We start from the raw sequence: 13,312 nt of genomic DNA, 5'->3' as shown, positions 1-13,312 counted from the left end.
CAAAACCAACCAGTAATAGGCCAAAAAGCCACATTCACCATAGTCAAAGGATAGATTTAGAAAAGAAAAAAGTAATACCTACCTTTATTGCTAGTTTGGGTTTGATCCCATTCTCTTCGAGGTATTTGTCAGCCAATGACTAATACACTCAATTTAAATCAATACTTTGAAAGAGAAAGGAAAGAGGTGCAGTACATTTGTCTTTACAGAGATTTTTGTTTTTGAAACAGGAACCATTCAAACAGCTAGAAACCCTGAGACACAGATTCCCAGCAGGTACTTACCAAAATCTGAAGTTCTTTTTCCAAAGCCTCTTTCACTTGACTGACTTCACTCAAGTTTTTCTGAAGGTTATTAAGTATTAGATCTTTCCCCTGCAGCTCTCTGGTAATGCTACTAGCCTACCATACAGAGTAACATGTTGCAAAGCAAATGAACAAAAGGAAACAAAAAAGAATGAATGAGAAACACAAAATAAAACAAATATAAAAACATATGAGAAACAAACACAACCAAACAAAACTCAAAGAAATAACGGCATGGCTGTTAAAAAAAAAAAAAAAAAAAGTCGTTTTTCTGGTTGTTGTCAATTCTAAGAAGCCAATGACTTTTCCCACAGTTTTAGATAGGATGATCTGACAATTATTTAAAATAGTCAAAACAGACTATTTTTCTATATTGAGATTTGGAATATCAGAATAATCTAAAGCAGAAAGTGCAGATGCTTACTGCACTGCAGCACCATTTCTAAATGGGTAAGTTAATAAGCACTTTCATTTTCTGTACTTTAAAGACCATCAAGCAGGAAGATACACAGTCTGTGTTATTTTCTCTATTTTGTATACACTTAAAGTAGTTCAACATTTTTTAAAAAATGTTAATGTACTAGACAACAGTCATCAGAAATTGGTTTTCATAAAATCTTGATGTAAAAAAGGTTGACCAACCTGTAGCTACATATTCTCTACAAATTAATTTTCATAATTTGTTTATTATTTTGGGTTCAAGTGAGGAGATGAGAGAAACTTCCTGTAATTAGCCTCCCTTTTTTTTTTTTCCTTTTTTTTTTTTTTTAAGATTTTATTTATTTATTCAGGAGAGACACAGAGAGAAGGTAGAGACATAGGCAGAGCGAGAAGCAGGGTCCTCACAGGAAGCCCGATGTGGGACTTCATCCCAGAACTCTGGGATCACGCCCTGAGCTGAAGGCAGATCTCAACTGCTGAGGCACCCAAGCGTCCCAGCTTGTCACCTTCAACTAAGATTACTTAGCAATTTTTCGGTTTGTCCTCACATCTCCCTGTCTAACCTTACAACCCTTTGCCAAAGAAGCAGCTTCTCCTGCAAAAAGCTCAGAACATTCCGCATCAGCATCCTCACCAGTGGCAAGGGGACTAGGAGGGAGCATTCATTCCTCAAACAGTCCTTAAAGATGAAGATGACATCTGACAAGGCTAATTAGAAAGAGACATTGCTGGCAAATGTTTCATGCAATTTCCTATGCCTTGACCAAAAGCATACTTGTCTTTCCCCAAAAAGGCAGAAAATAGAATGCGTTCTCACTACGGCATAGGAGAAGCTCTCCAATGGGACGGAAATGGTGATGCAAAGGGCTCCATGCTCTTAGCCTTATTTAGCTGTATTATTTAGCACAGCATGTTAATTTACAACAGTCAAGTGGCACTCAGCATCTACAGTGTGCCTTTGTATATGATCTTATGAATAGGACAATGACATTAATGGGAAAGGAAGAGGAGATAATAATATAATATGCTCCTTTCTTGTCTATTCCTTCATTTACCTTAACACCATCATCTTAGGGAGTTCTCTATTTTAAAGAGATTACAGGGGATCCCTGGGTGGCGCAGCGGTTAGGCGCCTGCCTTTGGCCCAGGGTGCGATCCTGGAGACCCGGGATCGAGTCCCACATCGGGCTCCCAGTGCATGGAGCCTGCTTCTCCCTCTGCCTGTGTCTCTGCCTCTCTCTCTCTCTCTCTCTCTCTGTGTGTGACTATTATAAATTAAAAAAAAAAAATTAAAGAGGTTACAGGGATATGTGGGTGGCTCAGCTGGTTGAGCGTCCAACTCTTGATTTTTTGCTCCTGTCATGATTTCAGGGTTATGGGATCAAGCCCTGAGTCAGGCTCTGCATTCAGCAGGGAGGCTGCCTGAGATTCATTCATTATCTCTCTCTCCTCCTCCTCCTGCACATGTGCTTTCTCTCAAATAAATAAATAAATCTTTAAAAAGAAATTACAGACTAGAACCAAGCCTAAACAGATTAAAAAGCATGGCCCAGAGACAAAGTCATAAAGTACCCAGATTACTAGGAAACCAAAATAAATTCACCTAGTTGAGCCATTATTTTCTCTAATCTCTTCAAATGAAACCACACTCAAGATAGTCAGAGGACACTGCACGCAATTGGGCAACCTGCTAACACCAGACAATCTGCTGTAATTAAATCTGGAATTAGGAAGATGTATGAGCTCCACTCAAAAGTGACATAAAACGCAAAGTGATACTGACAAACAGAAAATAAAAGGAATGGAGGACACCAATACAAACCTTGCCACTCTCAGTATTCTTTTCAATCTCTAAATTTTTAATCTGTTTCTCAGCTGCCTCAAGCTGCTGTCTAAGTTTCTTGATTTCCGATTTACCTTCGGAACTGGCTTTCCGAAGTGCATCAAGATCCAAGAGCTTTTCTTCGGTAGCCTTGAGCTGTGATGTAAAATTATCAATAACCTTGGTTTGTTCATTGCATTTGGCTTGTAGTACCTCTAGCTCCTTTACCTTTGTCTCAGCTTCCTGCAATTTGCTTAAGGTGTCCTCCATCTCTACTAGATGCTGGTCTTCCGCTTTGTCCAGCTTCGCCTTGATGGCTTCCAGGCTGCTCTCCTTCTCTTTAACGACTGCCATCAGCTTACCCCGGAGGGCTTCTATCTCTTTAGTGTGAGCAGACCTTTCCGAGTCTTGTTTGTTCTGAAGGTTCTCTATTTCGTGCTGGTAATCTAGCCTCATCTTCTCTATCTGTGTTTTTAACTCCACAAACTCCGTGGTCTCCATTCCGACCCCCTTGCTGAAGGACACCTTCAACTCTTCCATCGCCTGCTGGTGAGACGCGATGGCCGTCTCCAGCTTGGACTTCCACAGGGCTATCACATCCGAATTCTCCTTGTTGGCATGATCAAGCTTGCTTTTCAGCGACTCATTCTCTTTGGAAAGCTTCTCTGTGGCAGCCTGAAGAGCCTTTATCTCCTTCTGATGTGTTTCTTCGCAGGCTCCAAAATGTTCCTTCAGAGAAATGATTTCTCTCTGGTGGTCAGCATGGGCGGCTTCCAATTTTTCTTGCAAAGAGCTTATCTCTTGCAAAAAGGAGAGTGACATGTCAACATCCCCAGCAGGCTTATGGGACTCTAGCCGCCTCCGCAACTCAGCTACCTCCTGCGCTCTCAACGCTAGGTCTTTTTCTAGTTCCATTATACGGGACTTTTCCGACACTGTAGCCACCTAGTAACCGCAGTCCAAAGAAAAACAAAGCATGTAAATAACCAATCAATGACGATTTTCTTTAACCTTGAAGCTCTTGAAGAACTCCCCAACCTTGGGCAGCCATCGAGCTACTGAGAATGCCCGCATGCTCACCCACCTCTGCCATCGTGGAGGAAGTTCAATTCTGAGAGCTCTAAAGTCATCATCTTTGGCAAACTTCCACTATCCTGAGATGGTCAAGGAATTGAAAACTGATATGGAATATAACTTACTCCAGAATTATCTTTTTCCTCTAAGGAAACGTAGAGAAGTGCCCGTCAACTGAGAGTAAGTTAATGGAAACAGTAGCTTTCAAAATTCTCAGAAATGTCCAGCTGCTGGAAGACAGAATTCTCTTCATTTTACTTGGTTTTCCCCTACTCTGCTTCACCCAGCATGTATAAATGTTCACTTATCTAATGCAGGTGATTTTAAAGACCTGTGCTATCTGGTAAAGCAGCACACATGGCTACTGAGCACTGCAAATGTGACAGATGGTGTATGTGTAACATATACAGATTTTAAAGACTCGGGGGGGAAAAGAACATAAAATATGTTAATTTTTACTTATTACATGATGTAACTACCTTACTTTCTGATTACAGGATGAAAGGATATTATTTCGAATATAGTGGTTTAAATCAATTATTAATTTTACCTGTTTCTTTTTATCTACTAAAAATGTATGTTAATGTCGGTGGCAGAGAACTTTCGATTATATACATGTGGTTGGTATTATACTTCTGTGGGCTACCACTGGTAAAGAAGGTGTGAAATTACCTGTCAAATGTTTCAATGAATACCAACATTAGCTGTAGAATGAAAGCTTTATCTGGATAATGAAGAAAAAATAATTTACTAACCTTTTCTAAAAAGACAAAATAAGAACAATTACTTACCTGTAATTACATATGAGAATCTTTAGGGAGTCCCCTTTTTGGTTTCTATAATTCTATTGGCATTTTAATATACATATCTTGTTCCCCTAACCCAGTGGTTCTCAGACATCAATCTCCTGGGATGCAGGTCTAAAAGGCAGGTTCTCACGCCCCCACGTTTTGATGTTATTTGAGCTCTGGGACAGCACCCAGGAATCTGTTTTGTTGTTTGTTTTTTAAACAAACACCCCAGGACTAGAAAAAACACTTTCTTAACTTGTGTCCATTTATTCTTAAGTAATTATTTCCCTCTGATACCTGTTAGCCAGCCAGTGTAGTACACAAATTATGTGGGAATTGGTTGCTTCAGGGATAGAAATGAATGACTGGACTAACCTAGGAAATAGAAGGGAACGTGAATGATTTAAGAACAAATTTCAAGAATCCAAACTCCTCCAGGTGGAAGGCTCCTCTCACCCAGTGCCTCTAAAGTGATAGGTGGGTTTCCTTCGCTTCCTCTGCCCACCTGCAAACTGTGAGACCAACAAACACTAACTTGTCCACAAAAGACCAGGAAAAGAAAGCAATCAGTCTCCGAAACCTGCCTGAGGGAGTCATTAACTATTTCAGAGCTGACTGTAACTAGTGTGCTTCAGGGTCAGAGATGCTCCAGGTTAAAGATGTTTCTTTACATACTTTCTTCTGGGGCAGGCAGTAGGGTGTCCAAGAGTTTGTTGCGACAAAGTAAGGTCTAAAACATTAATAAACCCCAACACTACAAGGTCTAGAATGTAAATAAATCCAATAGGACAAGAAGTCTTTATTAGTCAATGTCAAGTAAAAAATAAGTGAAAAAAAGAATAGCGTGATTATACTGTAGCATTTCTATAGCTCTTCCATTTTTTGTTTTACTTCCCAAAGTTTGCCCTCAAGCAAAGCTGTGTCTGCCTCTCCCACCAGAGTGAGGTATCTTACTCTTGCGACTTTTCTGCAGTAGTAAACACCTTGCTCATAAACTGGACTTACTGGCTCAAAGGAATTCTAAAGCACTTCTTAAAAGGAAGGTAGGTGATAAGAAACACAAGTGGTTCATGGGCTGGTTTCACACTTGGCCAAGAGTGAGGATCAACAGAAGGCATTTATTTCTTATAGAAAGGACACAACCTGAATCTGGAATAGTTGGATAAACCATGCTATGAATAGATGCCTTCTTACCCACAGAGAAGAAAAAAACAAAAAAGGGCATCTATCCAAGCTGTTTGCTGACAAAGGTACATGGGAGGAGTTCACAGGTTAAAAAAAATACGTATCGATAGATATACGTATACATCTCCTTGCTTCAACAGCTATTCCAGTAAAAGAACCCAATCTTATCATCAGTCCCTTGTATTTCCCAGATCAAGTCATTGGCTCTCAGGTAACAAAGAAACATTACCAAACTACCAGGATTTTTTCCTTACCAAATACACAGGAGATACCTTTACTTTTGAGGCCAACTGAGAACATTTTCTTTCTTCTTAAAAAAAAAAAAAAAAAAAAAAAAGCTTATGATTTAGAGAAGAAAAATTAATTATCTAGATTTTTAGATCAGTCAATGATTTCTCAACAAAAGAAATTTCTACAAATACAATAATTCAAAAGAAAAAAATCAGGATATCAAATTTGATCAGAGACAGTAATTTTTGAAATTTTGTAGTTAAGGATCTGGGCAATTTAACCACTGACAGTCAAACTTGTGATTTAAAAGATATATGTACATACACGTCCTCTTATATGTAAATGAGTTGGATTATTTATTAAATGTTTTAGCACAGAACTACCTCCATAATAGACTCCACCCTGTGGTGGTCAAGAGCCAGACTTTGGGGCCAAATGTTCTAGATACAAATCCTGGCTGCATTGTGACTATTAGCTGTGTAACCTTGGGCAAATTATTTAATCTCTCCATCCCTCATCCTCATCTGTAAAATGGGGACACTGCTACCACCTCCCTTGGGGTTTAGGTGAGATGAAGTAAGTTAATACTGGTGCAATGCTCAGACTAGTGCCCAGCACCAAATAAGCACTATATAGGTGCTTTAATACAAAAATAAGTGAAAGCGTGACTGATGCATTGGCTCCAAGGGCCAGAGACAGTGAGCTGGGGTTACAGGAAGCCATTCTGTTCTCAGAGCACTTTTCCCTCCTGATCACTGAGATTTTCATCTACTGGTGACAGAAAGGAGGGAAATGCAAAGACAGATCAGGTATCAAGAAAAAAAAAAGTCATTCAGATGAAAGTCCTTAACTCTCATTCAAAAGATCCAGTGTTTCAATTCCCCCAAAAGGTCAGGGAAGAAGGCAGGAAGAGAGAGGTGAAGTAAACAGTAACAAAAAATTATTCAGAAACCCCTGACACTGAGAATATGAGAACAAGAGGACAATTGACTGCTTGTGGCAAAACTGGAGAAATGTATTCCAAGGTATTACTACAAAGAGCCTCAAATGTGGTTGTGGATGTCCATGCAGTCTATACACAGGTGTAGGGTTTCCGATCTTGATTTTGGTTGAGTCAACCAAAGGAATGAGTCTTTACCTTTGACAAAAGATTTGATATGAAACATCTGTGCCTACCCATCAGTCTACGCTCATGAGCACCTGAACAGCACCAAGACCAAACTCAGGTCGAACCACTGGGTCAAGGCTCAGGACAACTGCAAGGCACGTCCCCCGAGGCGTCACCATTCACATACACGGGTCTGCTTCATTAAACAGTGAAAACCATTACCCTAGTGTCTTCTAACTCCCTCTGGAGTTTGTCAGCTTTGGTCTTTTCAAAGAGCAGGCTCTGTTCAAGCTCCTTAATGCGGGCATGCTCCAGTTTGGTCTGCGTCTGTTAGTAAAAAGGAAGAGGAAGAGAACACAACAGTGCCACCATGACATGCCAGCACAAGAGGAGAGAGAGCGGCATGCAGGCTGAGCCACCAGTACCTTCCGCCAAAGGATGAACAAAAAGGGAAATGGAGAAGGGCAGAGGATGGGCTGAGATGGGGGTGCTGGGGGTGCAGATGAATGCTATGGATGACAGGATGAGGTGGGCAGGGGACACGAGCTAGTCTACTGAGAAAGACAAAGTGAAAACACATGTGGCGGGATGAGCAGTGTCAGATGCGTGCAGCCAAATATAAGTTATATTGATAAGTGAGGTTGATCAGCACAAATTAGAATAGTTAATATTCCTCTAAACTATCATTTGCCCCCTCCCCACAACAGCCATTTGACATTAATGTGTATGTAACTGACTCGGTGACTTTAACAAGTAAATCGACCCTCAAAATGATCATGGCTATCCCCTAAATATGGCATATACAATGTCATAAATCTTACAAGTATTCAGTAAGTCCCAAGGGCAGATTCCAGTGCTATGGTGTACAATTTGATGTGAACAAACGTGGAGTGTTAAGCCTAAGGAAGGGAATCCAGAAACTAGAGCTGAGGAAATCACACCAGTGGCCTTTGCTGAGATGAACAAAAAGGGTCTGGCATTCTTAACATTTCCTGATCCCCTAGTTTCCTTCCAACAGTGGGTTTTCCAAAAACTAGGTGTCATTAAGGGAAAAAAGGAGGGGATCATATTTACATGGGAAAATTCAGTAACAATTATGCTTGATAGCTTCCATCTCTGAGACTCAGCTCAGGAGAGTTTAGAGCTGGTGAAGGGTTCATTTTTCTCCAGCCCAGGATGAAGTAATTATCACCTCAGGAGTGGGAAATGGGTGACTCAGGCCAAAGGCATTTAGTTTGAACTCCATGCAAAAGGAGCTGATAAGATCCTGTGTTTTAAAACTTCAGAGACTCCCCATCATCACTTAACTCAGATGTAACTTGATGGAGAACTCAGAAAGTAACCTCTAACAGCATGATCTTAATTCATGGGAATAATCTGTCTAAACATACCTCTCTCCCCACCACCTCCCCCACTCAAAAGGTTAGCAGCAGAACCAAGTGATCAAACCTAGGGACAGAGCTACTCTCAGCAGCTTCTAGTCACTTATATTAAGTATTTTCTGGTTCTAACTGGTCAGATCTGTGTCTGGACAAATGTGAGCAACACGGAAATGACAACAAACTCTAAACAAAGTAACAGAAAGTAGTGCACAGCTTAAGTAGAAGGTGGATTATTTAAGTTATAAACATCTTTTAATGACTCCGGTGGTCCTCTAGGGATTTCAACACATAAAAGAGGTCACTATGCTTGTGAACCAGATATAAACCATCGTGAAATATTTCAAAAGTGAAAAAAAAAATTTAAGTTTCTTCATCTGCTTCAGCTCTTTACACTCAACAAAAATAATGAAATAAAACCCAAGACCTAACAGTCTGGACAGTCCCCTTGGTCCTTATGTGCCTTAGAACATGTTTAATTTACCTGCTTTTACAAGAATCTAATCCAGATCTACATAATTGGGGTCACAGCCTCAAGAACTGATATCTAAAACTAGGAGTAAAAAGCAAAAGGCAACATAATCTTTCTTCACCTCCTGACACTGAATTCAGTGTCTTCTGGGTGAAGGGTTGTTACTTCCAGATAAAAAGCAAGTATCTTCCCATTCCAAGATCTTCCAGATGACCACAATCCCTCCTTGCTGGCGGGTATGCATACAAACCATCTGGGACTCTACAGCTGTGTCTGAGCAATCACCAGCAAGGGAACTAGTGATCCACTTCCATGCCACGGTGTATGATAAAAATGTCACGCTGTGCAGGACTACCCTCCTTTTAAAAGTATTCCTTTCTTACAGTAAGACAGAACATCCCGAGAGGAAGGTCCTGGGAAGGGATTAGGAGGGAAAGCAAAGGCTCTGCGAGAAGCATACAAGAAAGGCAGGAGGGAGATCCCCATGCAGACTGACATGAGTGCAGAGGGAGCCTGTTTTGGGAGGAGAAAGAGACCCAGATCACTGAAGTAGCTTCACAAAAAGGAAACCTTCAGAACGGAGGCTTTTTACAAGTCCGGCCTTAAGTTGTCTATTTCAGCTGCCAGGGAGCAGTAGGAAGAAAAATCTTTGCTTTAATTTTACTCTCTTATGTGGTAAAACAAAACCAGAAGTTTTGAGGTTTCTTTCAACTGGCATTACAGCTGGCAGTGTGCCAGGAGGAACCACGCTATGGAGGCTACTTAGGTGAGATTGGAGCTGGGTATTTGATCTTCATCAGATGGACAAGGGGAAGAAAAAATACCTACATGCCTGGTAGCACTGCTACTAGAAAAATCTCACTTCGATAATAATAAATTTAAAGCACATAGTGTCTTCACTGAAGAATGCTTGTCTCTAGTTTCACCAACTCAGGGAAAATACTGCGGCCCCAACACGCCATGCCTGTATTTCTGGTCACATGCACTAGTGGGCACTGGCCAGAAGGGGGCGCTCACAAAAAGGCAATGGCCCCCAACATGCCCTTCTACTCTCAAGGGAATGAAATTAGACCACTTGGGTAAACTTGCCCACAGAATTTCTCTAACTCCTTCATCTTGCATGTTTCCGTTAGCTATCATCTTTTTTGGAATGATTCCATTAAAATGAGAAGGCATTATGAATTAAGTGAAGGAGGCCAGGCCCCCAGACAAAATCCTTTTTCCTTCTTGTTGGCAAAATTCTCCAGAAGGCAAACATTTGCTTATGCATTCACTAAATGGATTTATACAGCTTAGTCATTAGATACAATTTTTTCAGGATACAAACATAATTGCTTTGAAAGCCACATGCACAGAAATATTAAGGTCAATGTCTCCGGTCAGATTATGGAGTTAGTATTTGAGTATAACAATAAGCATTTTAATCTGTCATCAATCTGTGTTAACAAGGGAAATCTCCACACAGTTAAGTGCCCTCTTACATTCTCAGGATCTTCAGAAATCTGGCTCTTTTGCTATTAGTAAAAAAATAAAAAAATTAAGCAACAACAAAAGGAGAGATTCCACTAAAGTTTTGATTATGTGATAGGGTTTCAAAATAACCCTAACTCTGATTAATTTCAAATGATTGTACCATACAGAGTACACTGGCCTAGTGCTGATGGGAAGAGTTCACTCACTCCTCCCCAGAACATCCTTGGCTGTGTCTCACATGAATCAGTTGATGATATGAAACTTCTAATGAGACTTTGGGGTGTTTTTAAATGGATGAAAACAACACGAAAGTCAACTAAAGGGATGTGACTATATATGAAATGAGCCAAGAAGGGAACTATTGAATTATGAATAATCCATTAAATTCTAGGCCTTATAAAACTAGAACTTGGAGAATGCCTTCCTTACTCTCTGTTGACTATGAAGACAATTTCCAAAGGGATCAGAGTTCCTATCTGGAAAGGCCTCTGAAATGGAAGCATGGTGTGGGCCGCCAACAGGCTCTAAACTGGTAACAGCAGCAAAAGTGTATATTCTGGGAACTGCACAGGCAAGTACAATTTTTCCTAAAATATTACAGATTAAAGTACCAAAAATCTGCAAAATTTGAATAATTTAATAATTTATATTTGTCATATATCTAGCAGTGGTTTAAAAAGCATCAAAATCATTTAAATCTGTCATCCACTTAAATTAGTATGAATAGTTGTTAAAAGATGAGAAATTGATGCTAAAGGAAATCTCCATGAATGTAAAATATGCCATAGAAGTAAAAGAAGCTGAAATACAAATGGCTCTTGTTTTTCTTCAGATAATTACTTTTAAAAAAATCAATTACCAGAACATGTATTTATTCCTTCTACAAGATTATAAAAAATTTATCCAGCTCAACTGAAAAGCAAAGCCGAGATAAAGCAAAATAACTTTTTGGGAACAATTATGATGAAGTTAAAAATGCTCTTTACAAGGCCATTTCTGATCATCAGAGGAACATCTAGAGTCTCACTTGGACACACTGCCAGATTTATGACTTGATTAACTCCATTAAGGTTGTGAATTTTGAAGTGCAAGAAAAGAGTAGTAAAAACCTAACAGGGTCACTGGAGTCAGGACATGACAGTCCCAGGCCCATGGACAGGTTCTGGCACCTGAGCTGGAACCTCGCCCACAGCCCAAGGCTGGCTGGGGCTCCTTCCGTTCCCTCTGCTGCCTGTTCTGGCACAATGATCTTATCCAGATCTGTGAATGCTAGTACCCATGAAAGCTGTAGAGAGCTGGAGGGGTTTTACCTCAAGATCTCCTTTTGTGATGGATTCTTCCTCAACCCGGAACTGCAGGTCCTCCACCTTCCTGTGAATAAAATCGAAACAGAGCATTTAAGCAACCAAGGAACACATGTGCCTTACCAAAAAAAGGATCCATAATCAATACCCTCGTGAATGTAACAGATGATGATGGAAGAAAAGAAAGAAATGCAATTTTAGGCATCTGGCTTATAAATCTAAGAACTCTATTCTACTTAGGAAGCTTCCAATGTTTAATCCAGGTACTGATTCCAGGAGGCATGAGGTGAGAGTTGAAAAAACCACCTGGTTTCCTTGGTCACAACCAGCAGAGTGAATCTAATCAAGATGGGACCAGCCTAAAGGGAAAAGGTCTATCACAGAAACAGGTTCTGAGATTTCAAGTCTGTAATTTCTACTTTCCAATTATAGAACATAGGGGAAAGTGGCACAGAAAACAAATCTCTTTATATCACCCCAGGTCAGATATTTTAGGGTGAGGTTAGCAGGCCACCCACACAGAAAGCCCAAGGATAATACTAGTACCTGTTCCAAGACTGGGAGAATAAAGTTATGAACGAGTCACTTTTTTTTTTTTTTTCACATTTAAAATATCTGTTTTGGGTTTGGGTTTCAATCAATGAAATAAGATATCCTAAAGATTTACAAAATCCAGATAACCTCCAGATTGTAAATCTTCACAAAATGGAGTGTAAGGAAGAAAAGGGGACAAAGTTCATAACTTGTCTGCAGAAACCAAAACTGTTGAACTCACTAGCATTTCTGGCAAAGTTAAGAAAATGTCTACTCTGTTGAATCAGAAATATAATCATAAATAATTTACAACCCTCTAGCTCACTGAAGGGTGAGCCTGAAACGGGAGGACATTTTTCTGGCCCAGCAGTCAGCAGACCAAGAGCTGGCTTAAGAACCAAAGCAAATGGTACTGTTACCTTGGCACTCAGAAGGTCCTACAAAGTCCTGTTACTATCTTTCATTTATTTGTAGCCATTTTTAAGATACGAAGAGAATTTTCCAAGAACAGAATTTCCTATGTGTAGTGTTTCTCTTTCTAGTGAGAAAATAGTTTCCTTGGTAAAAGACTGTATTATATACCTCCACTATATCCCTTACCACAACAGCACCTTTGATTGTCCTGAACTCAGACCATACGGCTATGGAATTAAATCACTGCCACCAAGGACAGAAGATGGCATTAAACGCAGTTGAGGACACATGTCCTATTACCCAGAAATGTCCCAATGGTTTCCATGCAGACACCTCTTTCAGAGATCGTATTGGTTCACAGCCTCAAGAAGAACCAAACTTGCTTCCTCTGTTTCACACAATTTAGCACTTGATTCCATCCTGACCTGGATAATGCTCTCTAACTGCTTCACTCAGAAGTTTTGTTTTCCTCATCATACTGAGTTTCTCAAGGACAGGGACCCTGTATCACTCACCAGACATAATACAGTTTTACTAGATACATGGAAGGTATTTCTCAAACATGAAGTAACTTGCACCCACAATGTCCTCTCACCAAAAACAGTTCCAGGTAGAAACAGGGTTTGAATTAATCTCATGACACTGAGGCCATTCTCACAAGGATGTTTGGCACATAGCAAGGACTCAATAAATAGCTGTTAAACGAAGCAGGGTATGTCTAGATGATTCCAAACTTCTTAAGAAAACAGTCAAATCCATACAAACCCTCCTCAGGCAGT

The 13,312-nt window shown here is 40.1% G+C and overlaps 1 protein-coding gene across 25 annotated transcripts in view; it reads right to left on the bottom strand.

Annotated features, from left to right (window-relative positions):
- CLIP1 (CAP-Gly domain containing linker protein 1) overlaps positions 1–13,312 on the bottom strand; it is a 123,943-nt gene that overhangs the window by 47,743 nt on the left and 62,888 nt on the right. For 14 of the 25 annotated variants that reach the window (XR_007406128.1, XM_049101725.1, XM_025473794.3 and 11 more), the window contains 5 exons: positions 11,592–11,652; positions 10,290–10,322; positions 7,180–7,284; positions 2,569–3,513; positions 285–401 (listed from right to left, as the gene is read on the bottom strand). Coding sequence is in view for 24 of the 25 variants with exons in the window: in XM_049101725.1 (XP_048957682.1) it covers positions 285–401; positions 2,569–3,513; positions 7,180–7,284; positions 10,290–10,322; positions 11,592–11,652 (1,261 nt within the window). In the remaining variant the exon portion in view is untranslated. The remainder of the gene's footprint in view (positions 1–284; positions 402–2,568; positions 3,514–7,179; positions 7,285–10,289; positions 10,323–11,591; positions 11,653–13,312) is intronic. The other 11 variants (XM_049101737.1, XM_049101741.1, XM_049101746.1 and 8 more) reach the window with 5 other exon arrangements.

Source organism: Canis lupus, chromosome 26 (genome assembly GCF_003254725.2).
Source record: "Canis lupus dingo isolate Sandy chromosome 26, ASM325472v2, whole genome shotgun sequence".
Taxonomy (NCBI): Eukaryota; Metazoa; Chordata; class Mammalia; order Carnivora; family Canidae; genus Canis; species Canis lupus.
This window is presented reverse-complemented; position numbering and strand designations above follow the sequence as displayed.